Raw genomic sequence first — 27,439 nt, forward strand, 5'->3', positions numbered from 1 at the left:
TCGCCCTGATCCTCCTCTTCTTGGGTCCCTCTTCTGCTCTCCTGGCCCCTCCCTCCTAACGAGTGCCCCCTCAGCCAGCAGCTGGCTATAGGGGGCACCTGAGCCAAGTCACAGCTCCATGTATCTATTCAGACATGGCCCCGCCCCTCTCTCCCCTGATTGGCTGACTGATTTTGACAGTCGTGGGAACCAATGGTGCCGCCACTGTGTCTCAGCCAATCAAGAGGAGAGTCTGGGACAGCTAAGACACTCAGAGATATCGCTGGAAAGAGATGGGGCTCAGGTAAGAATTGGGGGGCTGTTACGCACAGAAGGTTTTTACAACTCCTTTAATGGCTCTGTAATCAATTTTTATGAAAATGGTGTCAGTGAGGGATGTGGATGGGTAAGTATAACTGACTTCACCAGATAAGAACATATAAATGCCTGGCAGGATGGGTTAGAGGGGGATGGTAGGGAGATTGGGCTTTAACCCTTTCACTACCAAAGACATAAGGCAACACAGAGCTGCTTCCATCTGGCCAGGTCATTATGTTTTATGTTGTCTGCATTCCCCCTTCTGCTTTAAACTCCCATGGCCAGATTCTCCTACATTTGCGGCGGCCGTAGTGTAAGCCATTTACACTACGCCGCCGCAACTTACTGGAGCAAGTGCCGTATTCCTCAAGCACTTGCTCCGTAGTTTGCGGCGGCGTAGTGTAAAAGTCCCGGCGTATCCCCGCGTAATTCCATGGGGGCGGCTTGTATTTAAATTAAGCGTGCCCCGTGCCGTTCGAACTGCGCATGCGCCGGGCTTAAAATAGCCCAGTGCGCATGCTCCAGTTCTCGACGGAAAACGTCAATGACGCCGACGTGTGCGTCATTGACGTACAGTCGTATTTAAGAACGACTTAGGAAAAACGACTTACCCGACGGGAAAAGACGACGCGGACCCGACGCCATACTTAACATGGATACGGCGGACTTGCGTAAACTTACCCCTCATATAGCAGGGGTAAGTTTACGCTTACGCAAACGACGGTTACGCGACGCGATTTCGTTCGGGAATCGGCGTATCAGGCTCATTTGCATAAACAAATGAGACCTGAACGTAAACGCCACCTAGCGGCCGGCGGCGCATTACATTTAAGATCCGACAGTGTAACTGACTTACACCTGTCGGATCTTCAGCGTATCTATGCGAAAATGATTCTAGGAATCACTCACATAGATACGCGGGTCAAAAACCAGAGATACGCCGGAGTATCCTGAGATACTCCGACGTAACTCTTCTGAGAATATGGCCCCCAGTCACTTCACTGACAATGACCTTATAGCAGAACTGTCCCCGGACACTGCTGAATAAACAAATGGCTGTAGTTAGGCTCCATTCACACCTGGGCGATTTGAATCATGGGCAGAATCACTGTGATTCCGCCTGCGTTTCAGAATCGTATCCAAACGTAGGACACGTTTGTGATGCCATTATTTCTCAATGTCACCCTAAACGCTGTGCGATTTTGCCACCATTGTCACTCGACAAGTCACTGCAAAATCACGCAAACAAAATTGTGGGACGCATGAAACAAACACGCGGGCCGCAATTTTGTTTGTGCCACAATTTGTCATGCGACAATCATGGCAAAATTGCACCATGTTTCAAGTGCAATGGAGAAATGATGGCATCGCTAATGCGTCCCACGTTTGGCTGCGATTCTGAATTGGGAAAAGAATCGTGGCGATTCTGCCCACAATTCAAATTACCCAGGTGTGAATGGAGCCTTGGAGGCAGATAAGCTGATGATTGCAGCCATTATCAATACTGAGATCTTGTGTTCCTTCAATGTTTTTTATTTGCCAAAAAGGCAAAATTTAACATTTTAGGCCTCATGCACACTGGACATTAAAATAACGTTATAAAACATCAGTAGCTTTGCAGTGAGTTTTGTAGTGTTTTTTTAGCGTTGATTATCGTTTTTTTGCGTTTTTTCCGTGTTGGCGTCTTTTTTCTTTTTTTCAATGGATCAAAAACGTCCAAAAATGCTGGTGAGCTTCGTTTGAGAGTTTATCTACATTTATCAGCGTTAGAGCGTTTTTACAGCTGAAAACGTCTCTCAGAACCCACTAGTTTTTTGTTTGTTTTTTACTGCTCAAAAATGCCACTGCCCAAAACTACTGATAACAACCTATGTGTGCATGGACACATAGGATAACATGGAGAGTTTAATGACCATAGAAAAAAACGTCCAAAAACAGCTGCTGTAAAATCATCAACACGTCCAGTAGGGGTGCGCATCTTCACTGGGCTCACGATTCGATTACGATTATATGATAGACACTTCCTCTTCTAACTCTGAGCCTGAGGAAGCTCAGGAGAAGGTCACCCAGATATCCCACGATAGCGATCCCTCACTGTCACAGCAGGGCCAGCATCGGGGCGAGCACCTTGGTGAAAACCCGTGGTGCTGATGCCAGGCCAAACGGGAGGGCCACAAATTGAAAGTGGTCCTCCCCGACCGCAAAGCGCAGAAATCTCGGGTGCTTTGAGCATATCGGAACATGCAGGTATGCGTCCATGATATCCAAGGACGCCATGAAGTCCCCCTGATGGAGTGCCGCTATCACCGAGCGAATCAACTCCATCCTGAATTTTTGTACCCTGACAAAACAATTGAGGGCCTTGAGGTCCAGGATTGGATGGACCACTTCCTTCTTGGGGACCACAAACAGATTGGAGTAAAATCCCTGAAACCGTTCCTGTGAGGGAACTGGCACAAACACTCCCCTGACCAGAAGATCCTGGACAGCCCCCGCCAGAGCCAGCCGGCGTTCTGGAGGAAGCTGGAGGTTGGAAGGAAAGAATCCGTTTGGTGGACAAGAGAGAAACCCAGAGGAAACTACGTCGCAAACCCAACGGTCGGAAAGAAGAGACCTCCACTGAGCTGTGAATTCGCGAAGTCGGCCCTTCATGCGGAAGCAGGTTTGTCCGCAGGCTCGTTAGGCTTGCGGTACCAGGCGCGGGGCCTCAGCGCCTTGCGGATTTTTACCCGCCGTGCTGGGCGCACGAAAAAAAACGCTTGGGGGTAGAAAAGGAGGGCCCTTGCTTAAGGCAAGGCTCCTTGCCCTTCCCAGACTGTGGAAGCAGCGTGTTCTTACCACCCGTGGCATTCTTAATGATGTCATCCAGGGATGACCCAAAAAGCCGCTCACCCTTAAAGGGTAAATCCACCAAGACCTTTTTTGAGGATTGGTCCGCAGACCAGCATTTCAGCCACACAAGGCGGCGCAATACCACCGCATAGGCGGAGGCCCTGGAAAGCAAGGGGAGCGTATCCAGAACAGACTCACAGGCGAACATCAGACCCTGAACCAACCGTTCAGCCAGGTCCTTACAGGTCTCGGAAGCATCCCATGCCTCCAGCTCCTGCAGCAGGAGCTTCGCCCTTTCAGTCAGAGTCTGTGACACTAGAGTCCCAGCCAAAACCGGCCTCACCGCTGAACTCACTACAGTGAAATAGGGAGCGGGCCACAGCCTCCACTCTCCTATCAGCCGGGTCCTTAAAGGCAGGAGTCCCTTCCACGTAACGTGGTGGCTTTGCTCAATCTGGGCACAGCCTCAAGCAAAAACTTTCTGTGGTGTATCCCATTCCTAGTACAATAAATTGTCCAAATAAGGAACACAAGGAAACACATTTGTAGCACGCGGCGGTTTGCGGAACCCAAAAGGGACCGGCACATCTGGTCCCTCTGCCAAAACCTCAAGTCTTTGAGTATCACGCACCGCAGAAATAAGAGCTCCAACAAATTCCTTGTCAGTAGTTGACCCTGAAACAGAGTCATCCTCACTGTCCGTGTGGGTCAAGCCCGCATCCTCTGACACTACAGAACCAGAGGCAGGGGCAATAGCCGGGCATGGTTCTGTGTCAGAGGCATCCCCAGAAGCAAGCTCAAGGAGGGGGCGCTTTTCGCCCCCCATCCGGGCACCAGTTGCTTCAAACCTGGTGAGAAAAAACCACCTGGGCAGCCGACATTGCCTCAACAGATGTGGCAGGGGGAGGGGCATCAAGGGTTAACTCAGGCATTTGTGGGGAAGAAGTTCCTGGCTCAGGCTCCATAGTGCCCCACCGCTGTGTCACCCAACACTGCAAAGCAGAAAACACCCATGGTCACCTCCCGGCCGTTACACAGAGCATGGGGGCCCCCAGGGAACTCACCACCCCACCCGGTGCAGCACAAGCTAAGAGGAGTCTGAAGTGTGCTGAGAAGCTGGCCGTGCTGCTGTCTGTCCCCTCAGAGAGATTCGCAGTCTTCCTGAGCGCTAAAACGGCCACACGAGGCCAAACGAAATCCAAGATGGCCACCGTATATGCAAAAAACGCCATAGGACCACAGGAAAATGGCCGCCGACCCATATAAAGCGCGACTATGGAAAAATGGCGGCCGTTGCGCATTTAAAAAGCCCAAAGTGACACCGCATTACAGCACATAACACACCACAGCACACAAAAGACCCTGTAGTGAACACACACAGCCCCCTGCAGTGAACACACAAACAGCCCCCGCTAGCACACAGGCCCCGGTGTATAAAGAGACCCCTGAAAGTCCCCCCTCACAGCCGCTACCCAAATGGGAGAGGAATTAAGGGAGAGAGGAAAGCAGGGCAAACCCTCAGTCGACCTCCCAGGGGAAATTTCCAGCCATACCACCTTACCTGAGCAAGGGGCCACTACTTACCCATCCTGCGACCACCGGCTGGAGGTATCCCAGACAGACCCAACGTCCGCATAAATGGCATGGCTGTCGGCCAGACACACTGTTACAAAGCCATAAAGGCCGGTCATATGTGTGCCCTAGAACAAGATGTTTCCTGGCTGCCCCTGGAGCAAGGGGCCTGTCGTGGACGACCCAGAGCTGAGCTGAGGGCCAGCAAACGCTCGTAGGCTGAACATGGGGGGACTACAAGAGTCTAAGACCCAGCCTGTCACCCAGTCGGCAGTTGATAGAAGAATCTCAGGATCCAAAATGCAGGAACAAAATAATAAAAAGCGAAAAAAATCGCAAGAAAAAAATCTCCAGAGTACAGGACTCCAGAGTACAGGACTCCAGAGTGCCTGTCGTTAGGCAGAGAAAAACTGAGGCTGCTAGAGCAGGGTGTGGGTTATACCCGGGGGGCCACGCCCCCTGGGAGGAGCCGCACTGAGGAAAGTGTTGTTAACACTTAAAGTGCTTTTTTTCTGCCTAAACTCTCCTGAAGGAAGCGGATATAACCCTAAGGTCAAAGGCTGCTGTGTCCGTCCATGAACGGAAGAGAAATAGGGTCTATAAAACCCAACATCTCTCCTCCAGGCTGGAAAGCATGAGATAAAAAAAAAAATATGTAATTAACAATCCCATGCTTTCCAGCCGCGATCGTGGCTTTGTTTACAACAGCGGCCCGGATGGAACGTCATAACGTCGCACCGGGCCTCCAACGGTCATATCTCTACGCTCATCATCCGGCAGCGGTGGGTTCTTTCTCCGGGTCCCCAATGGCACGGGAGAGCCTGAAGAAGCACCAGAGGGCGGCGGGAGGGGGGGTGATGTCCCCTCCCATGGCCTGCAAGAACGATCAAGCGGTGGAACTGCCGCTATGATCGTTCTTGCGGTGCACAGAATCGCCGTCTCTAAAAGATGGAACCCACCGCTCCTGATGCGCTCCTACCAATTGAAATCAATGAGCAGCCATGCCGTCCCGCCGGAAAAAAGCCGCTGTAGCGGTGCTTTGCGAGTGGTTTTAACCCCTTTTTCTGCCGCTAGCGGGGGTAAAAATGCCCCCCAGCTAGTGGCTGAAAAGTGCCGCAAATACGACGGTAAAGCGTTGTGTCTAATGGCTGTGTTGAGTTATTTTGAGGGGACAGCAAATTTACACTGTTATACAAGCTGTACACTCACTACTTTACATTGTAGCAAAGTGTAATTTCTTCAGTGTTGTCACATGAAAAGATAGAATAAAATATTTACAAAAATGTAAGGGGTGTACTTACTTTTGTGAGATAATATAAATATATATATTGTGGAGAGGCGACCCCAGGTCACAGTGTGTATTAGCACATTCCGCCTGGTTTTTGCAAAGACAGGCATGATGATTGCACACCTGTGTTCTGGGTTTATATTCCTCTCAGGAAGACAGCTCAGGGCTCACACTTGGGAACATCTCCACCCTACAGGCAGGTGGCCTGGTGTAGGAGTCGGGAGGGCTTTTAGGTGGAGACGGCTCCACGACAGAGAGATAGGTGGTCTCTAGGAGTCTAAAGCCTCATACACACGATCAGATTTCCATCGGACAAATCCGTGGAATTTTGTGCGAAGGGCGTTGGCTGTGAACTTGTTCTGCTTACACACGACAGAAAATTTTCAGCCAACATACACGAAACTACGTTGTTTTTTCAGCTCTTTAGCACCTACCTTTGGGTAACTTCTGCTAATGTTGTCTGATGGTTAGCATTGGTTCGGAGCATGCGCGTTTGTACATTGGATTTTTTTCCGACGGACTTGTGTACACACGATCGGATAATCCTACGGAACACATTTGTTGTCGGAAAATTTGAAAGCATGCTATAAAACATTTGTTGTCGGAAATTCCGACAATTGTCCGATGGAGCGTACAAACAGTAGGATTATCTGACAAAACCCTTCCATCACACAATTGTTGTCGGGAAATCCGAGGCTTAAGGCTGCAGGTGGAAGTCTGAGTGTGGATGTGTACAGGAGGCGGATGTGACCCGCGACCAATCAGTACGAAGCTGAGCAAGTAAGCTCCAGGAGGGAGTTGTGACTTCGGCTCCATTCACACTAATGCGGTTTTTGGTGCATTTTGCAGAAATGTAGGGAAATTTTTTAACATGGGTTCCTATGGAACATGTTCACATCAATGCATTTTTGTGCCTCTGCGTTTTTGGAAAGGGTCGGGGCCATTTTTTCCCCCTCGCAAAAAGCAGAGTTTTGCATGTAATAGAATTTAATGGACCCGCATCGAAAACGCAAGTACCGTGATTTTGCCGTGTTTTTGCCACGATTGGCATTTTTTTTAACCTGTTTATAGCTGGTTGTTAAAGGAAATGTAAAAAAAAAAAAATTGCTGACAAAAAAAAAAATGCAAATCGCGGAAAAATAGCGATAAAAACTTGTTAAAAGCGCATGTCGAAAAACACAGAAAGCACTGCAAAAACGCTCAGAAGCGACATGCATAGGTGTGAATCGAGCCTAAGTAAGAGTGAGTGAGCCAGGAGGCTGAGATTTCTGTTATACAACGATGGTGGAACCCCCTGTGAGGGAAGATTTTCTGTGACGTTTGTTTTGTTTAAATAAAGTTGGGCTGCCACTCCCCTAAAAACACAGCCTGGAATGACCGGTGTTCCTGAAAATGCATACACCACTAGAGCATAATCACCTGCATCGTTACACTACACACACATATACATTCAGTATACGCAGTCACCTCTCTTCTCCAGATCTTCTCTCCCATTGTTGATGTATTTCTTCAGCCATTCTATACAGATATTCTCCACATAATTCTTCTGTATCTCCCCCCATCTCTCCTCCGGACTGTTCCATCTCTGTGTGGTGATCTGAGCCTCATTCATGGTCGGGATAAAGATCCCATTCTCTGTGTCCAGAGACATGAATTCTCTCCCATCATATCTATGATGATAATACCCCTCAGTGGTGCCGTCATCTCTCAGCTTACATCCTTTCATCACCTGTACAATATGGATCCCTGCAGACAGAAGAGGAAGATGTGACCCGGGATCAGAGGAAGTGATGTGTGTGATATGTGATGAGGAACGATGGTGTAGTGATGATGATAAAGATGATAAATCATTACAGTAATCAAGATTTAAAAATAATAATATAAGTAAAATGATGTCACCTCACAGTATTAAGGACCACAGAGTGTGAAACATGTATGGTATGCAGGGCTTTTTCCCCTCAAACAATAGGTGCTGGAACTCAACCACGACCCCCCAAAACTCCTCCCCCACACACCCCCTCCAAATCACATCACATAGTGGGTGTGGTCAGATTTCACAAACAGTAGGAGGCTTTGCACTACATACAGAGAGCAGAGCTGTCCCTTGTAAACACAGAAACTGGACTTCTGTGTTTACAAGTGATTGCTGTGAGAAGGCACCAAAGGGTCTGAGCCGTTCCACCTGAAAAAAAGCCCTGCTGGTATGTGTAAGGGACATTTCAGAAAGTGGCAGTATCACCTTTTGAATGCATGCACTGCAGCTGCTCCGCCAGCCTCTGGAAATCTCTGCAGTCCTAACTCTAAACTGTAAAGTCTCCTCAGTGGAAGCACATGTATGCTGATTGATAGATAGGAGACTTTACATTTCATAGTTAGGACTGCAGTACACAGGGAGCCTTGACGGGGTCTGCAGCTTAACCACTTAAGGACCGCCTCCTGCACATATACGTCGGCAGAATGGCACGGCTGGGCACAAGTACATGCTGTGCTATTGTCCAGTCGTGGGCGCACACCAGCGACCCGGTCCGAAGCTCCGGGACCCGTGGATCCAATCGCCGCTGGAGTCCCGCGATCGGTCCCCGGAGCTGAAGAACGGGGAGAGCCGTTTGTAAATACGGCTACCCCGCTCTTCACTGTGGCGGCAGCATCGATCGTGTCATCCCTGTTATAGGGGAGACACAATCGATGACGTCAGACCTATAGCCACACCCCCCTACAGTTGTAAACACACTTCAGGGAACACATAACCCCAACAGCGCCCCCTGTGGTTAACTCCGAAACTGCAACCGTCATTTCCACAGTAAACAATGCATTTTAAATGCATTTTTTGCTGTGAAAATTACAATGGTCCCAAAAATGGTTCAAAATTGTCCAAAGTGTCAGCCATAATGTCGCAGTCACGAAAAAAAATCGCTTTTCTCCGCCATTAGTAGTAAAAAAAAAAAAAAAAAAAAATTATAAAAATGCAATAAAACTATCCCTTATTTTGTAAACGCCATAAATTTTGCGCAAACCAACCGATAAACGCTTATTGCGATTTTTTTTTACCAAAAATATGTAGAAGAATACGTATCGGCCTAATCTGAGAAAAAAAAACAATTTTTTTATATATTTTTGGGGGATATTTATTATAGCAAAAAGTAAAAAATATTGTTTTTTTTTTCAAAATTGTCGCTCTATTTTTGTTTATAGTGCAAAAAAAAAAAAAAAAAAAATCGCAGAGGTGATCAAATACCACCAAAAGAAAGCTCTATTTGTGGGAAAAAAAGGACGCCAATTTTGTTTGGGTGCCACGTCACACGACCGCGTAATTGACGCAGTGCCAAATCGCAAAAAGGGGCCTGGTCCTTCAGCTGCATTTTGGTCCGGGTCTTAAGTGGTAAACCACTTCCCGCCCGGCCTATAGCCGATTTAAGTCCGAGAAGTGGTTTTGAAATCCTGACTGGACGTCCTGCAGGATTTCATGCCGCGCGCGCCCGCGATGGCGTGCAGCGATCGGTGATGCGGGGTGTCAGTCTGACACCCTGCATCTCCGATCTTGGTAAAGAGCCTCCGGCGGAGGCTCTTTGCCACGTGATCAGCCAGGTCCAATCACGGCTGATCACGATGTAAACAGGAAGAGCCATTGATGGCTCTTCCTCACTCGCATCTGACAGACGCGAGTAGAGGAGAGCCGATCGGCCTCTCTCCTGACAGGGGGGGTTCGCGCTGATTGTTTATCAGCGCAGCCCCCCCTCGGATCGCCACACTGGACCACCAGGGAAGAGCAAAAAAAAAAATGGGGCAAAAAAAAAAAAAAAGCATGAAAAAATAAAATAAAAAGATGCCAATCAGTGCCCACAAACACTGACTGGCAACATGGGTAAATCAGTGCCGCCCCACAGTGCCCATCCATGCCCAGTGCCCACCTATCAGTGCCCATCTGTGCCACCCATAAGTATCCATCAGTGCTACCCATCAGTGCCGCCCATGAGTGCCCATCAGTGCCGCCTATGTGTGCCCATCAGTGCCGCATACCAGCGCCGCCAATCAGTGCCACCTCATCTGTGCCCGTTAGTACTACCTCATCGATGTCCATAAGTGCCATCTCATCGGTGCCCATCAGTGCCGCCGTATCAGTGCCCGTAATTGAAAGAGAAAACGTACTTATTTACAAAAAAATGTACAGAAAAAAATAAAAAAACGTATTTTTTTTTCAAAATTTTCAGTCTTTTTTTAGTTGTTGCGCAAAAAAAAAAAAAAAAAAAAAAAAAAAAAAAAAAAAATCGCAGAGGTGATCAAATACCACCAAAAGAAAGCTCGGTTTGTGGGGAAAAAAGGATGCCAATTTTGTTTGGGTACAGTGTAGCATGACCGCGCAATTGCCATTCAAATTGCAACAGTGCTGAAAGCTGAAAATTGGCTTGGGCGGGAAGGTGCATAAGTGCCTGGTATCAAAGTGGTTAAGCATGCATTTGCAAATGCGTGCAACTAAACCCCTGTTTTTAACGCATACTGTTAGACAGGTGAATTCGGTTGGTAAGTTGAGCTTGGTTATTCTGTGTGTTTGTTGACATGTTTTTTTCCACACATGAAATGACACATAGAGCCCCATCCATTAGAACCTACCAGCTGGATCAGGAGGCGGTCACTCATTTGCACTTCAAGCCTGAACAAACTCCGCCCCATACAAGGTCTTCGCTGGGGGAGGGGGTTTTAGAACCAGCTGTAGTAGGAAAATTGCTAGGGAACACATTAATCCCTTGATCGCCCTCTAGTGTTAACCCCTTCCATGCCAGTCATATTTATACAGCAATCATTGCATTTTTATAGCACTGATCGCTGTATAAATGTGAATGGTCCCAAAAATGTGTCAAAAGTGTCCGATATGTCCGCCGCAATATTGTAGTCACGATAAAAATCACTGATCGCCTTCATTACTAGTAAAAAATAAATAAATAATAAAACTGCTATAAATCTATCCCCTATTTTGTAGCCGCTATAACTTTTGCGCAAACCAATCAATCTACGCTTATTGCGATTTTTTTTTTTTAACCAAAAATATGAAAAAGAATACATATCGGCCTAAACGGAGGAAATAATTTGTTTAAAAATAAAAAATGGATATTTATTATAACAAAAAGTTAAAAATATTGTTCTTTTTCAAACTTGTCCCTCTTTTTTAGTTTATAGCGCAACAAATAAAAACCGCAGAGGTGGTTTGGGTACAGTGTTGTATGACCGCGCAATTGTCATTCAAAGTGTGAGTGCTGAAAAATGGCCTGGGCAGGAAGGAGGTGAAAGTGCCCTGTAGGCAAGTGGTTAAATATGAAAGTGCAAAAAGGTAAGAGGGGGGGAAAGAGAGGGGAAGGGGAGTGCAGGTGTAGATGAGAAGGTGATAGCCTGTAGATGTCCCTCTATAATCCGCACCCAGTGTGTTCTAGCCTCTCACTTTAAGCCCTGGTTCACTTGAAGTAGCGCAATTTCAAAGTAGCAAGGTCAGCGCCTGTTCAAGTGCTACTTCTACTAAACATCTGTGTGGCTTCATACACAGATGTCTATTGATGTCACACCTGAAATCGGCAAAAAAAAAATAAAAAAAATCTGCAAAAACTACTTATGCAAATCGGTGTCTCACCAATTAGAACAGTGCCATTGCCGCCAATAGGCTGCAACTTGTCATGCGATTTGATCTCTCAAATCGAATGACAAATCGCTCCAATGTGAACCCAGGCTTAGGGTAGACCCCAACGGGTCTAGTCATGCATTAACCACTTAAGACCCGGACCAAAATGCAGGTAAAGGACCAGGCACATTTTTGCGATTCGGCACTCCGTCGCTTTAACTGACAATTGCGCGGTCGTGTGACGTGGCTCCCAAACAAAATTGGGGTCCTTTTTTTCCCACAAATAGAGCTTTCTTCTGGTGGTATTTGATCACCTCTGCGGTTTTTATTTTTTGCGCTATGAACAAAAAGCGTGACAATATTGAAAAAAATTCAATATATTTTTAACTTTTTGCTAAATATCCCTCAAAAATATATAAAAAAAACATATTTTTTCCTCAGTTTAGGGCGATATGTATTCTTATACCTATTTTTAGTAAAAAAAAAAAAAATCGCAATGAGCGTTTATCGATTGGCTTGCACAAAATTTATAGCGTTTACAAAATAGGGGATCTTTTTTTTACATTTTTATTAATTTTTTTTTTTTTACTACTAATGGAGGCGATTAGCGTTTTTTTTTCGTGACTGCGACATTATGGTGGACACATCGGACAATTTTGACACATTTTTGAGACCATTGTCATTTTCACAGCAAAAAATGCTATAAAAATGCACTGATTACTGTGAAAATGACAATTGCAGTTTGGGAGTTAACCACTAGGGGGAGCAGAAGGGGTTACGTGTGACCTCATATGTGTTTCTAACTGTAGGGGGGCGGAGCTGGACGTGTGACATCATTGATCGCCTTTCCCTATATCAGGGAACAGACGATCAATGACAGCGCCACTGTGAAGTACGGGAAAGGGGTGTTTACACACACCTCTCCCCGTTCTTCAGCTCCGGGGACCGATCGCGGGACTCCGGCAGCGATCGGGTCTGCAGGTGCGGAGCTTCGGATCGCGGGCACGCGCCCCATGGCTGGGCATTTAACAATCACGTACAGGTACGTGATTGTGCCCAGCCGTGCCATTCTGCCGACGTATATCGGCGTTAGGCAGTCCTTAAGTGGTTAAAGACGTTTAATCGCGATAGATTGTTCCATCTTCCTCCTCGATGGAAGTATCCTGGACAGGGGATCACTGTGGTATCAAAGCTGTTTTTCCATAGAATCCAGATTCCACGACCAACTCTTCTGCTATACTTCAAATGTTATCTCCAGATTTATAATCCCGTGGATCTGGAGAGAGTATTGGAAGTATAGTAGAGGAGTTGGTCGTGGAATCTGGATCTATCGGATCAAACATCTTTAATGCACGACAAGACCGTGGGGGTCTACCCTTAAGGTGAGAGGCTAGAACACACTGGGTGCAGATTATAGAAGGACATCTACAGGCTATCACCTTCTCATCTACACCTGGACTCCCCTTCCCTTTTTTCCCCCCTCTACCTTTTTGCACTTTTTTTTTTTAAAAAGAGACAATTTATTTGCTATTTTGTGAAATTTTGGATGCACTTTATTATTGGACTACATATTTATATATTTGTTTGATGGTCTATTTTTGATGTCATTGGATTGCACTTTTGCACATTGGGATAAGATATATATGTATGCCCATTTATAATTGCAATATATTAGCACGTTATATTTTAGTATTGGTCACAGTATTTAGCGCTGCTTCACTTTATCACATACATATCCATTGGTGGTGGCAACACTCTAGAAGTTCAGCAGCTATATACACTTTGGAGTAAGCATTGTTTTACTACTCTTATCGTTAACACTTCTGGTAGCACATTAGTACTTCACATATAATGGGGTGCAACTTGTCATGTGACTTTCAAAGTCGCATCACACATTGCACAAGTATGAATAGAGCCTAAAGGGTGGAAATAAGGTCCACTGCCATTCCTGCTGATTAAACAGGACAGGGGTGTGGCAAGGCGTTAGGCATAGCAGTGCATAGCATGTAGACATACAATTTGTTTTGGTAGGCATCACCCCCAGTGCATATGACAGTGATGGCACCCTAGGACACGTGGCCATGTGGCCTTGGGATATATCCAGCCCTACTGGTCACTGCAGTATGCACACTGACATCAAACACTAACACCGCAGTGTGAACATTCACCCCTCCCCCTCTATTCTCCTGTATAGTACAATGCATTCAACCTCTTACCTATTCCTTCCTCCAGAAGCACACTACATCCCTCCACTCCCTTTTCTGGCAAATTACTAGTCTATAGGGCATTTATCTTTTTCCAAAGACTTGCAAGGATGAGGTAATTAAACAAGAGGTCAATTACCCAGCTGCAAGTATAAAGTACCTTCATTTAGAGGTCCAGATACCTCCAGTAGCCTTCAACCAGTGGCGGTGCGTCCATAAAGGGCGCAGGAGCGCCGCCCCCTCTCTCTTGTCACCCCTCTATCACCATAGATAGATTCATGCATGAATCTATCTATTGTCACCGCTGCCGCCCCCTATTCAGGTGACCAGCCCCTTGTCAGCCACCGGGCATCTGAATTACAGCGGCAGTTTTTTTTGGAAGCGCCTGATTAGAGCCATGGGCTCTAATAGGCTACCAAATCGGTAAACAGCGGGCGCAATGCTGTGCATTCGCTGTTTACTCAGTGTTGTGTTAGGGAAGCAAATAAATCGCTTTCCTAACACTGACCCGCCTCTCAGCCAATTAGGTGCTCGGGTATGGTTACCTGTCACCTGATTGGCTGAATCGACAGCACCAGCCGCCACTGCCTTCAACACCCTAACATCAGTTGAACTCATCGTTATTCTGTCTGTCAAAGCTCTGACTGGCAGGGTTGATGGATGCTGCTAATCCCTCACCAACACATTCCTCTTGGCGCATCACAATGACGGCTTTCTTCACTTACCAGTAGGAATGTGGCAGAGGTAGAAAGGGGCGGGCAAACGTCAACATTATCAGGAAGTGTCAAATCTCTACCTGCCAGAACAGCTCAGGCCATATAATCAGGTATTAGGGCCCGCTGCAGGTATGTGCAGGCTCCTCAGGGGTCACGTTTTCTTTTTTTCCATGACAGTCTCCCTGTAAGATTAGTATGGACCTTCAGTAAAGGATCATTTTCCAGAACAGATATAGAGCTACAGGGATGCAATTCTTCTACTAAAAACATATTGATTGGCCCAGGTCCCCTGTACTGTATAAGAGGTATAGGGGAGGGGCTTCATCTGAATGTTTTAATACAAGGCCACCCTAAACCTGACAGATCCCATCCTCCAGCACTAAGATGGACATCACTACATTTCTCTGGGGATCGCTGTTCATGGAATTGTATCTGTTTTGTAAAGTGACAATATTATTATCACAATCTGCTGGACCCAATACACAGTGTCGGCAGCGTCCTGTGTATTTTGTTTAATAAATAAATGTGTAAGAATTCTCTCACCTCCAGTCTGGTTGAATCGTCTCATCGCTGTCTGTACATTGTACTTGGAAGCAGCCTCATTTCTCCGACCTGTTTGTGTCTGTCCCTCCCAGTAATCAGATCCCAGTTTCTTCATCCACTCAGTCTTGGGAAGATATTGTCGGGTGTCACTGTTATAATTTGCTATCTCCTTATCATCCACATATCCGACCTCAGAGTACACAGGGAGTCCGGATCCCGGAGAGGAGACTGTAGTGTGATAATATCTCATAGAGTGACTGTCTGATAGAGAGACATACAGAGTGTTATATATACATCCCGTACACATCACACAGTATAATGTATATAATGATTACATACAGAGTGTTATATATACATCCTGTACACATCACACTGTATAATGTATATAATGATTACATACAGAGTGTTATATATACATCCCCTACACATCACACAGTATAATGTATATAATGATTACATACAGAGTGTTATATATACATCCTGTACACATCACACAGTATAATGTATATAATGATTACATACAGAGTGTTATATACACATCCTGTACACATCACACTGTATAATGTATATAATGATTACATACAGAGTGTTATATATACATCCTGTACACATCACACTGTATAATGTATATAATGATTACATACAGAGTGTTATATACACATCCTGTACACATCACACTGTATAATGTATATAATGATTACATACAGAGTGTTATATATCCATCCTGTACACATCACACAGTATAATGTATATAATGATTACATACAGAGTGTTATATATACATCCTGTACACATCACACAGTATAATGTATATAATGATTACATACAGAGTGTTATATATACATCCTGTACACATCACACAGTATAATGTATATAATGATTACATACAGAGTGTTATATATACATCCTGTACACATCACACAGTATAATGTATATAATGATTACATACAGAGTGTTATATATACATCCTGTACAATACAGGAGAGTCAGGACGCCCACTAACACACAGCTTCTTTTTCTATCTGCAACGTAGAGAGCATCCTGACTCTCCTGTAGTCCAAGGGAGGGGGCGAGCACGACACTCCACACCAGGGAGAAAGCCTTGCATTACTGTGTGGAGTTACAGACAGAAGAACAGGAAATGAGGATTTCTCAGAAGAAATAAGGACATTTAAAAGCAAAATGGAAGGATGAGGTAAGTGAAGGAGGACTGCACTAAGGTAAAGGAAGATATTTAGGGAAAAAAATTGTACCTTTACAACCCCTTTAAGTGGTTTTGACAGGTACACACTCCCACTTCTGGCTAAGTTTGCCATGGTGAACTGAGCTGGAAGGTCAGCCCCTTTCCTTCCCCTGCAGCTTTCTGGGACCTGTGAAATGCAGCCCATTCACAAACCACAGCGCACTTCATGCATGCGCAGTAGGAAACCGGTTGTTTGCCTTAGTCAAGATGGCGGCGCCAGCACCCGATAGCCATTGAAGAATGGGCTTGGATGAGGACACCACTGAATGCCCAGACAGGTGAGCTAATAATGAAGGTCAGTAGATACAGTATACAGCTGTTGACTTAAGCCCTGGTTCACACTGGGTACGATTTGGAACGATTTGAGATGCGATTTGACATGTCAAATCGCATCTCAAATCGGCGGCAATTGTCGGCAATGGCACTGTCCTAATCAGTGCGACGCCGCATCTGCGATTTCAAAAAGTAGTTCCTGTACTACTTTTTGCGATTTCGGGCCGCGGTTTACATTAAATTGCGGCCGAAATCGCGGCAAATTGCGGCAAAATCGCGGTAAAATCGCGCATTTAACCGCGATTTTGAATTCGCAGCAGTGTGAACCTAGGCTAAAGGGGTTTTCCACGTTTATTAAAAGTCAGCAGCTACAAAAAGTGTAGCTGCTGGCTTTTAATAAACTGACACTTACCTGCTCCACGGCTCCAGCGACGCGCCGTGCCGGAACTCCTCTTTAAGCCCCGTACACACGATCTGAAAATCGTACGAAAAATGCTGCATTCGAATCGAACGTACGATAATCAGATCGCTAGTACAGAGCTTTCCATAGCCGATCAGGACAGATCATCCGATATTATTCTATCGGACATGCACAGAATTTGTTTTCGTACGATGCCAGATGGTACGATTTTCGTTTTATCAGTACAGCCGTTGTTCGAAAATGCAATACAAATGCAAACACATGACATCACTTCAGAATTTTTATTCTGTCGTATGAGAATTTTCGGGACTTTAGTAAACTCATCAGATTCGATGTGAGATAATCGGATCGTGTGTACACACAGATCCACGTCCTGTCAGGTGAGAGGAGACCAATGGTGTGTTCCCAGTACAGAGGAACATCGATCGGTCTCCTCCCCTTGCGAGTCCCCTCCCCCCACAATTAGAATCACTCCCTAGGTAACACAATTAACCCCTTGATCGCCCCCTAGTGTTAACTTCTTCCCTGTCAGTGACATTTATACAGTAATCAGTGCATTTTTATAGCACTAATCGCTGTATAAATGTGAATGGTCCCAAAATAGTATCAAAAGTGTTTGATATGTCCGCCGCAATAAAAAAAATTAAATAAATAAAAAAAAAAAAATCGCAGATCGTCACCATTACTAGTAAATAAAATAATAAAAAATGCCATAAATCTATCCCCTATTTTGTAGGCGCTATAACTTTTGCGCAAACTAATCAATATACGCTTATTGCGATTTTTTTTACCAAAAATATGAAGAAGAAATCAAAAAAGTGCTCCGGTCTTTGGCCAGCCAAATGGTCCGGGGCTGAAGTGGTTAATATTGGTAATATATTCAAGTAATATGTGCAATGCCGTTACAGCCAATAGATTTTACATTTTTTTTTTGTTCTTTTTCAAGTTGTATTTTTGCTTATCAAAAATCAATATATTTGTTTGTTTATGAAACGTGGTTTTATTTATGAAGACGTTCATATAATCACGGCTAAATCAGTGTCTGTAGTGCAAGTTCAACTCCTAATATCATAAATATTAGATTTTTACTCGAGAAATATATATTGAGTTTGGCAATTCTAAAGAAACGCTTAACCACTTCCAGACCTGTGCACGACGATGTACGTCCATTTTTTAAAGACTGATATCTCGGTAACGGCAGCAGCTGCTGCCACAACCGAGGTATCAATCTTTAGTGTGCGCGGTCTGGTAAACGATAACGGCAGTCTCCGCGGCGGATTTGCCGCGAGATCGCCGTTATCGGTTATCGGAGCCGTCGCTAGCAGCGGAGGCGATCGGGACCGTTCGGCATCTGAGCGGGGACGAGACTGAAGGAAAAATCTCCTTCGCCCGTCCCCCTAGCTCTCCCCCTAGCTCAAAACGTCAGTCCCGCCCAGCCTCTTAAAGAGACAATTATTTTTTTTTTGTCATTTGAAAAAATGACATTTCCCAATTTTTTTTTTTTTTTTTGCATTTAAGCCCAAATATGAGATCTGAGGTCTTTTTGACCCCAGATTTCATATTTAAGAGGACCTGTCATGCTTTTTTCTATTACAAGGGATGTTTACATTCCTTGTAATAGGAATAAAAGTGATCAATTTTTTTTTTTTTTTTTTTTCAGTGTAAAAAGTAATAAAATAAATAAAAATAAATAAGAAAACAAAAAAAATTTTTTTTAAAGCGCCCCGTCCCGACGAGCTCGCGTGCAGAAGCGAACGCATACGCGAGTAGCGCCCGCATATGAAAACGGTGTTCAAATCACACAAGTGAGGTATCGCCGCGATCGTTAGAGCGAGAGCAATAATTCTAGCCCTAGGCCTACTCTGTAGCTCAACAAATGCAATCTCTAGACTTTTTTAAACATCGCCTATCGAGATTTTTAAGGGTAAAAGTTTGACGCCATGCCACGAGCGGGCGCAATTTTTAAGCGTGACATGTTGGGTATCATTTTACTCGGCGTAACATTATCTTTCACAATATATAAAAAAATTGGGCCAAATTTATTGTTGTCTTATTTTTGAATTAAAAAAAGTGAATTTTTTCCCAAAAAAGTGCGCTTGTAAGACCGCTGCGCAAATACGGTGTGACAAAAAGTATTGCAATGACCACTATTTTATTCTCTATGGTGTTAGAAAAAAAAATATATAATGTTTGGGGGTTTTAAGTAATTTTCTAGCAGAAAAAACTGTTTTAGTCTTGCAAACACCAAATCTGAAAAACACCTAAGGTCTGGAAGTGGTTAAATAATGCATTAACGTTTAACTAAACCCATTTTATTTTAGTCAAATAAAATGTACTGGAGACTTTAGTTGACTAAAATAGGACTAAAACTAAGGGCAGGATTCAGGTAGATCCACGCATTTTTACGGCGGCGCAGCGTATCGTATTTATGATACGCCACCGTAAGTCAGAGAGGCAAGTGTATTCAAGCACTTGCCTCCTAAGTTACGGCGGCGTAGCGTAAATGGGGCCGGTGTAAGCGCGCCTAATTCAAATGAGGATGAGGGGGCGTGTTTTATGTTAATTATTGGTGACCCGACGTGATTGACGTTTTTCCCGAACGCCGCATGCGCCGTCCGTGGAATTTCCCAGTGTGCATTGCTCCAAAGTACGCCGCAAGGACAAAATTAGTTTCGACGTGAACGTAAATTTCGTCCAGCCCCATTCACGGACAAGTTACGCAAACGACGTAAAATTTTCAAATTTCGACGCGGGAACGACGGCCATACTTAACATTGGGTACGCCACCTAGGGGGCAGTTTTATCCTTATGCGGCTTATCTCTTACGGAAACGGCGTATCTTTACTGCGACGGGCAAGCGTACGTTCGTGAATCGGCGTATCTAGTAATTTACATATTCTACGCCAAAATCAACAGAAGCGCCACCTAGTGGCCAGCGAAAAAAATGCACCCTAAGATACGACGGCGTATGCCGTCGTATCAAGGGCGGATCCAGAGTCTAGTCTCGGGAGGGGCACTGCCAGAAAATAAGGTGTTGCTTACAGAACTCAATTAGGTGTCCGCTGCAATGTTGCAGTACCGCTAAAAAACCAATGATCGCCGCCATTACTAGTAAAAAATATTTAAATATAAATGCGATAAATCTATCCCATAGTTTGTAGACGATTGTCAGAGACTGCAGACATGGTACAAGAGATGGTCAGAGAATGCAGACATGGTACAAGAGATGGTCAGAGACTGCAGACATGGTACAAGAGATGGTCAGAGACTGCAGACATGGTACAAGAGATGGTCAGAGACTGCAGACATGGTACAAGAGATGGTCAGGGACTGCAGACGTGGTACAGGAGATGGTCAGAGACTGCAGACGTGGTACAAGGGATGATCAGAGACTGCAGACGTGGTACAAGAGATGGTCAGAGACTGCAGGCATGGTACAAGGGATGGTCAGAGACTGCAGACATGGTACAAGAGATGGTCAGAGACTGCAGGCATGGTACAAGAGATGGTCAGAGACTGCAGACATGGTACAGGAAATGGTCAGAGACTGCAGACGTGGTACAAGGGATGGTCAGAGACTGCAGACGTGGTACAAGGGATAGTCAAAGACTGCAGACGTGGTACAGGAGATGGTCAGAGACTGCAGACATGGTACAGGAGATGGTCAGAGACTGCAGACGTGGTACAAGGGATGGTCAGAGACTGCAGACGTGGTACAAGAGATGGTCAGACACTGCAAACGTGGTACAAGGCATGGTCAGAGACTGCAGACATGGTACAGGAGATGGTCAGAGACTGCAGACGTGGTACAGGAGATGGTCAGAGACTGCAGACGTGGTACAGGAGATGGTCAGAGGCTGCAGACGTGGTACAGGAGATGGTCAGAGGCTGCAGACGTGGTACAAGGGATGGTCAGAGACTGCAGACGTGGTACAAGGGATGGTCAGAGACTGCAGACGTGGTACAAGAGATGGTCAGAGACTGCAGGCATGGTACAAGGGATAGTCAGAGACTGAACACATGGTATAAGAGATGGTCAGAGACTGCAGGCATGGTACAAGGGATGGTCAGAGACTGCAGACGTGGTATAAGAGATGGTCAGAGACTGCAGGCATGGTACAAGGGATGGTCAGAGACTGCAGACGTGGTATAAGAGATGGTCAGAGACTGCAGGCATGGTACAAGGGATAGTCAGAGACTGAACACATGGTATAAGAGATGGTCAGAGACTGCAGGCATGGTACAAGGGATGGTCAGAGACTGCAGACGTGGTATAAGAGATGGTCAGAGACTGCAGGCATGGTACAAGAGATGGTCAGAGACTGCAGACGTGGTATAAGAGATGGTCAGAGACTGCAGGCATGGTACAAGGGATGGTCAGAGACTGCAGACGTGGTATTAGAGATGGTCAGAGACTGCAGGCATGGTGCAAGGGATGGTCAAAGACTGAACACATGGTACAAGAGATCAATGCAGCCTCATAAGTGCCCACCATTGCAGCCTCACTGTGCATATGAACGCAGCCCCACCTTTGTGTATAAATTCAGTGCCACTTTTGTATATTAATGCAGTCCCACTTTTGTATATCAATGCAGTCCCACTTTTGTATATCAATGCAGCCCCACTTTTGTATATCAATGCAGCCCCACTTTTGTATATCAATGCAGCCCCACTTTTGTATATCAATGCAGCCCCACTTTTGTATATCAATGCAGCCCCACTTTTGTATATCAATGCAGCCCCACTTTTGTATATCAATGCAGCCCCACTTTTGTATATCAATGCAGCCCCACTTGTGTCTATGACAGTGCCGGCCCAAGACATTGTGCTGCCTGGGACCAAGAATGAAATGCGCCCCCCCCCCCCAGAAAAAAAATCACGCCAACCAAAAGGCCCCCACATTCATTATTTTATATCATGATAACTAAAGGGGACCCGTCATGGCTCTATACATGTATAAAGAGGACCTGTCATTGCTCTATACATGTATAGGAATATAAAGAGGCCCTGTCATGGCTCTATACATGCATATAGGCGTATAAAAGGCTCTATACATGTATCCAGGAGTATACAGGGACCTGTGAATTGCCGGCGGCCACAATGTCTTTTGCGCAAACTAATCAATGTACGCTAATTGTGTTTTTTTTTTGTACCAAAAATATGTAGAAGAATACATATTGGCCTAAACTGAAGAAAATAGTTTATTTTTCAAAATTTTGGGGATATTTATTATAGCAAAAAGTTAAAAAATATATATATTTATAGCACAAAAAATAAAAACCGCAGGTGATCAAATATCACCAAAAGAAAGCTCTATTTGTGGGAAAAAAAGGACATCAATTTTATTTGGGTAGCGGAGCTGGCGGAACAGGCTGGCCCCCCTAAAAGTGCTGCCTGGTACCCATGGTACCACCCGGTCCCATCATAGGGCCGGCCCTGGTCTATGAATGCAGCCCCACTTGTGTCTATGAATGCAGCCCCACTTTTGTAATTGAATGCAGCCCCACTTTTGTCTATGAATGCAGCCCCACTTTTGTCTATGAATGCAGCCCCACTTTTGTCTATGAATGCAGCCCCACTTTTGTAATTGAATGCAGTCCCACTTTTGTAATTGAATGCAGCCCCACTTTTGTCTATTAATGCAGCCACACTGTGCATGGCACTCACCATGGCATTGCCTCGATCACACACAGCAGGCATCTCCTCTCCCGACGTGTGTCATGGAACAAACAGGAGCTGTAGGTCTGTGTTCGGCTCTAGCAAAGTCCCCCCTAGACGGGCTTGTGTGATAGACAAAACACTGATTCAATCAGTGTTCCATCTACTATCACACGAGCAGGTCTAGCACAGGCAGCACAGCCGAACACAGACCCAGATCTCACACACAGCGAGAGATGGCCAGTGTCATACAAGCAGGAGAGAGGGGGAGCGCTGCAGTCAGCTACAGCTCAAAGCAGCCTCAGGACAGGCGACAGGCAGCTTACCAGCCCTGGTGATGAGAGAGGGAGAGAGAGTGAGAGACTCGGCAGCGGGAGCTGCAGGCACCGCAAAGCAGTTTAAAAGCCAATGTGACATGATTGCCTCGGGGGGGATCAATTGCCATGTTGCCCCTCCCCCCCCTGGATCCGCCGTTGCCAGAAAGCAGTCTAAAAAAAAAAAAAAAAAAGATTGCCTCTGGGGGGGCAATTGCCCTGTTGCCCCCCCCTGGATCCGCCGTTGCGTCGTATCTTAGCTAGGTTTAAGTGTATCTCAGTTTGAGCATACACTTAAACTTACGACGGGCTTAGATTCCGAGTTACGTCGCCGTATCTACTGATACGCCAGCGTAACTCTTTGTGAATCCGGCCCTAAAATGGCATTTTAGTCAAAAGACAATGACTAAAACGAAATCTGATGTCAAAATGAACACTGCACTGAGCTCAGGTGATCCTACATGGCCTGCAAGGGAGAGATAAAACTCGGAGAGGCTCCCTGTGAGACATCCGGACACTATATATAAATAAATATGTACAAATACAGTATATATATAATATTAGTACATTATTATCGGACAAAATGACGACAGAACATTTACATATCACAATGAGGACGGACAAGTTTCACTTTCAGTAATGTCCTCTCTGTTTCCTCTGATATAAAGGAATATATTACAGGATATTTCACAATTCTACAACAATAACCCCCCAATACTCACCACAATACCCTCCTGACACCCCCAGAATGATCAGGATGAGGGGTGTCATCTCCATCCTCTGGGGTGATCTATACGGAGAATCTCCACAACACGACACCATCAACTTCAGAGACGCTCTGAGGAGTCAGTGTGAGTCAGAGCTGTGTACAGGAAGCACTGTGCTGATTGGATGAGGTTGGCTCTCTGTCCAATAGGAAAATTAATACACAGACTGTCACTAGTTGTCAGGCAAAGGGAGGCTAAACAGGTTGGGAGCGCCGAGTAATAAGTAAAATGCTGAGCTGTTCATCACACAATATACTGTATAGGAGGGGATTGTAGATGGATTGGAGCAACAACACAACTCAGTCCTGTCTGTCATACGTTCTTCTTTGCACTAAGGACTCCTTCACACATTCAGCTGGGGGACAGTAAAAATAGGCAGCTGAGAAGCAGTTTTACCATCACCCTTAACCACTTGACCACTGGGCAACACACCCTTAATAACCAGACCAATTTTCAGCTTTCGGTGCCCTCACATTTTGAATGACAATAACTCAGTCATACAACACTGTACCCAAATGAAATTTTTGTCCTTTTTTCCCACAAATAGAGCTTTCTTTTGGTGGTATTTGATCACCGTTGTTTTTTTTGTTTTTTTTTGCGCTATAAAAGAAAAAAAGACTGAAAATTCTGTAAAAAAATGAATTTTTCTTTGTTTCTGTTATACAATTTAGCAAATTAGTATTTTTTCTTCATACATTTTGGCCAAAATTTATACTGCTACATATCTTTGGTAAAAATAAGTACAAATTGGTGGATATTATTTGGACTTTATGAAAGTTAGAGAGTCCACAAGCTTTGGTGCCAAGATCTGAAAATGTATCACACCTGAAGTACTGACGGCCGATCTCATTTCTTGAGACCCTAACATGCCAGAAAAGTACAAATACCCCCCAAATGACCCCTTTTTGGAAAGAAGACATTCCAAGGTATTTAGAAAGAGGCATTGTGAGTTTTTTGAAGTTGTCATTTTTTCCCACAATTCTTTGCAAAATCAAGATTTTTTTTACACAAAATTTTCATATTAGCAGGTTATTTCTCACACACAGCATATGCATACCACAAATTACACCACAAAACACATTCTGCTATTCCTCCCAAGTATGGCGATACCACATGTGTGAGACTTTTACACGGCGTGGCCACATACTGAGGCCCAACATGCAGGGAGCACCATCAGGGCATTCTGGAACACCCAGACCAATTCTGACATTCCTCTCCTACATGGAAAAATCATAATTTATTTGCTAGAAAATTACATAGAACCCCAAAACATTATATATGCTTTTTTAGCAAAGACCCTAGAGAATACAATGGCGGTCGTTGCAACTTTTTATCTCTCACGGTATTTGCATATCAATTTTTCGTACGCATTTTTTTTGGAAATAAAACTGTTTTGTGCTTTAAAAAAATAAAATAAAATTAAAGTTAGCCCAATATTTGTGCATAATATGAAAGATGATGTTATGCCGAGTAAATAGATACCCAACATGTCACCCTTCAAAATTGCACACGCTTGTGGAATGGCGCCAAACTTCGCTACTTAAAAATCCCCATAGGTGACGCTTTAAATATTTTTACTGGTTACATCTTTTTAGTTGGAGAAGAGGTCTAGGGCCAAAATTATTGCTCTCGCTCTAATGTTTGCAGCGATACCTCACGTGTGGTTTGAACACCGTTTTCATATGTGGGTGGGACTTACGTGTGCGTTCACTTCTGTATACGAGCACACAGGAACAGGGGCGCTTTAAAAAAAAAAAAAATATTGTTCATTTTACTTTATTTATTTTAGTTTGACACGTTTTTTTCCCCAAAAATAAATGTTTTGATCACTTTTATTCCTATTACAAGGAATGTAAACATCCCTTGTAATAGGAATATAGCATGACAGGTCCTCTTTACAGTGAGATATGGGGTCAATAAGACCCCACATCTCACCTCTAGGCTGGGAAGCCTGAAAAAAAAAACAAAAAAAAAAACACGATCCTGGCTTCGATCGTAGCGGTGAGTCGGAAGAAGCACCAGAGGGCGACGGGAGGGGAGGACGCCCCCTTTCGCCTCCCGTAAGAACGATCAAGAGGTGGAACAGCCGGTGACTTGTCCTGAATGTTCCCCTATGGGGGAAGTTCCTCCACTGACTGCGCAGGCGTAAACTTCCCGACGGAAATCCCCGAACCTCGCCCGGCATCCAGGCTCATTCTTTAACATCCCCGTGGATTGGAGGATGTTAAAAAAAGAGCCAGGAGGCCGAGCGAGCGAAGCGAGCCGTCCGAGCGCAGCGAGGACGTGAGGCCGACTGGCCACTTACCTCACTATACACGTCGCCCTGGATGCCGGCCGCCGTTCGGGGATTTCCGTCAGCAAGTTTGCACCTGCGCAGTGCTTGAAGGAACTTTCCCGATGGCTGGAACCATCTCAGCGCATCAGTTCGCGCATGCGCTGGAACTTCCACGATAGCTGGAACCAGCATGTCAGATCACCGGCATGATCATTCGTATGGTGTAGAGAATCGCTGGCTGAAAAAGATGATATCTGAATGATGCCTGTAGCTGCAGGCATCATTCAGATATCCCCCCACAAACTCAAGGAAGTCATATGACGGCCAGCGGGCGGGAAGTGGTTAAAACGCTTTTTTTTTTCCAGAGTATTTTCCGGGTATTGCAGAGTATTGTGCGGGGGGTATTGCAGAGTATTGTGCGGGGGGTATTGCAGAGTATTGTGCGGGGGGGGTATTGCAGAGTATTGTGCGGGGGGGTATTGCAGAGTACTGTGCGGGGGGTATTGCAGAGTACTGTGCGGGGGGTATTGCAGAGTACTGTGCGGGGGGTATTGCAGAGTACTGTGCGGGGGTATTGCAGAGTACTGTGCGGGGGGTATTGCAGAGTACTGTGCGGGGGGTATTGCAGAGTATTGTGCGGGGGGTATTGCAGAGTATTGTGCGGGGGGTATTGCAGAGTATTGTGTGGGGGGTATTGCAGAGTATTGTGTGGGGGGTATTGCAGAGTATTGTGTGGGGGGTATTGCAGAGTATTGTGTGGGGGGTATTGCAGAGTATTGTGTGGGGGGTATTGCAGAGTATTGGTGCGGGGGGTATTGCAGAGTATTGGTGCGGGCAGGGCCGGCGCTACCACTAGGCGGATTAGTCTAGAGCGCCTAGAGCGCCCGGCCGCTGGTTAATCCACTACCACAATATCCACAAAGCTGTCATGTGTAAAGCAGCGCCATCCCGATCCCGCGCAGCTCTCATCTCTCCGCTCTGACATGTTTTCAGAAATAATGCAGACCCCTGCCCCAGCAGGGCGCTCTCCTCTCTGATGTGTACAGTGTCCAGCAATCCCCCCCTCTCCACTCTGAAATCACTCCCGAGTCCCACCTCTCCTGTGTGCTCCATCCAATCCCCCTTCAGCTTTCTGTACCAATCAGCTTCATGCTTCTCCGGAGCCCCGTCCCTCCTGTGTTTGCTCGTCTGTGAAGGGGAGGTGGGCGGCAAGATTAAAACAAGCAGCTGACAAAATGCTGAATGAACCAGTGAGCCAGCCCCTGGGGACAACGTCAAGTGAGTGAGCACTTCCACTGACTCTCTTTCTCTGTCTAATCTCTCTCTTCCCCCCTCTCTCGTTCTTTCTCTTTTCTCTCTCCTCTCTCCCTCCCTCTCTCCCCTTCTCTCTCTCTCTCCTCCTCTCTCTCCTCTCTCCCTCCCTCTCTCCCC

At 45.5% G+C, this 27,439-nt stretch overlaps 1 protein-coding gene across 2 annotated transcripts in view; it reads right to left on the reverse strand.

The window, feature by feature from the left end:
• Positions 1–23,853, reverse strand: part of LOC120914288 (class I histocompatibility antigen, F10 alpha chain-like) — an 80,223-nt gene extending 56,370 nt beyond the window's left edge. Inside the window, exons 1-3 of one of the 2 annotated variants that reach the window (XM_040324918.1) lie at positions 23,689–23,849; positions 15,058–15,318; positions 7,457–7,735 (exon numbers count right to left, since the gene is read on the reverse strand). In XM_040324918.1, coding sequence (XP_040180852.1) covers positions 7,457–7,735; positions 15,058–15,318; positions 23,689–23,788 — 640 coding nt within the window. In that variant the 5' untranslated portion in view covers positions 23,789–23,849. Of the gene's footprint in view, positions 1–7,456; positions 7,736–15,057; positions 15,319–23,688 lie in introns of both variants that reach the window. The other variant, XM_040324919.1, reaches the window with a different exon arrangement.
• Between the last annotated feature and the right edge of the window lie 3,586 nt (positions 23,854–27,439).

Source organism: Rana temporaria, chromosome 9 (assembly GCF_905171775.1).
Source record: "Rana temporaria chromosome 9, aRanTem1.1, whole genome shotgun sequence".
Classification (NCBI taxonomy): Eukaryota; Metazoa; Chordata; class Amphibia; order Anura; family Ranidae; genus Rana; species Rana temporaria.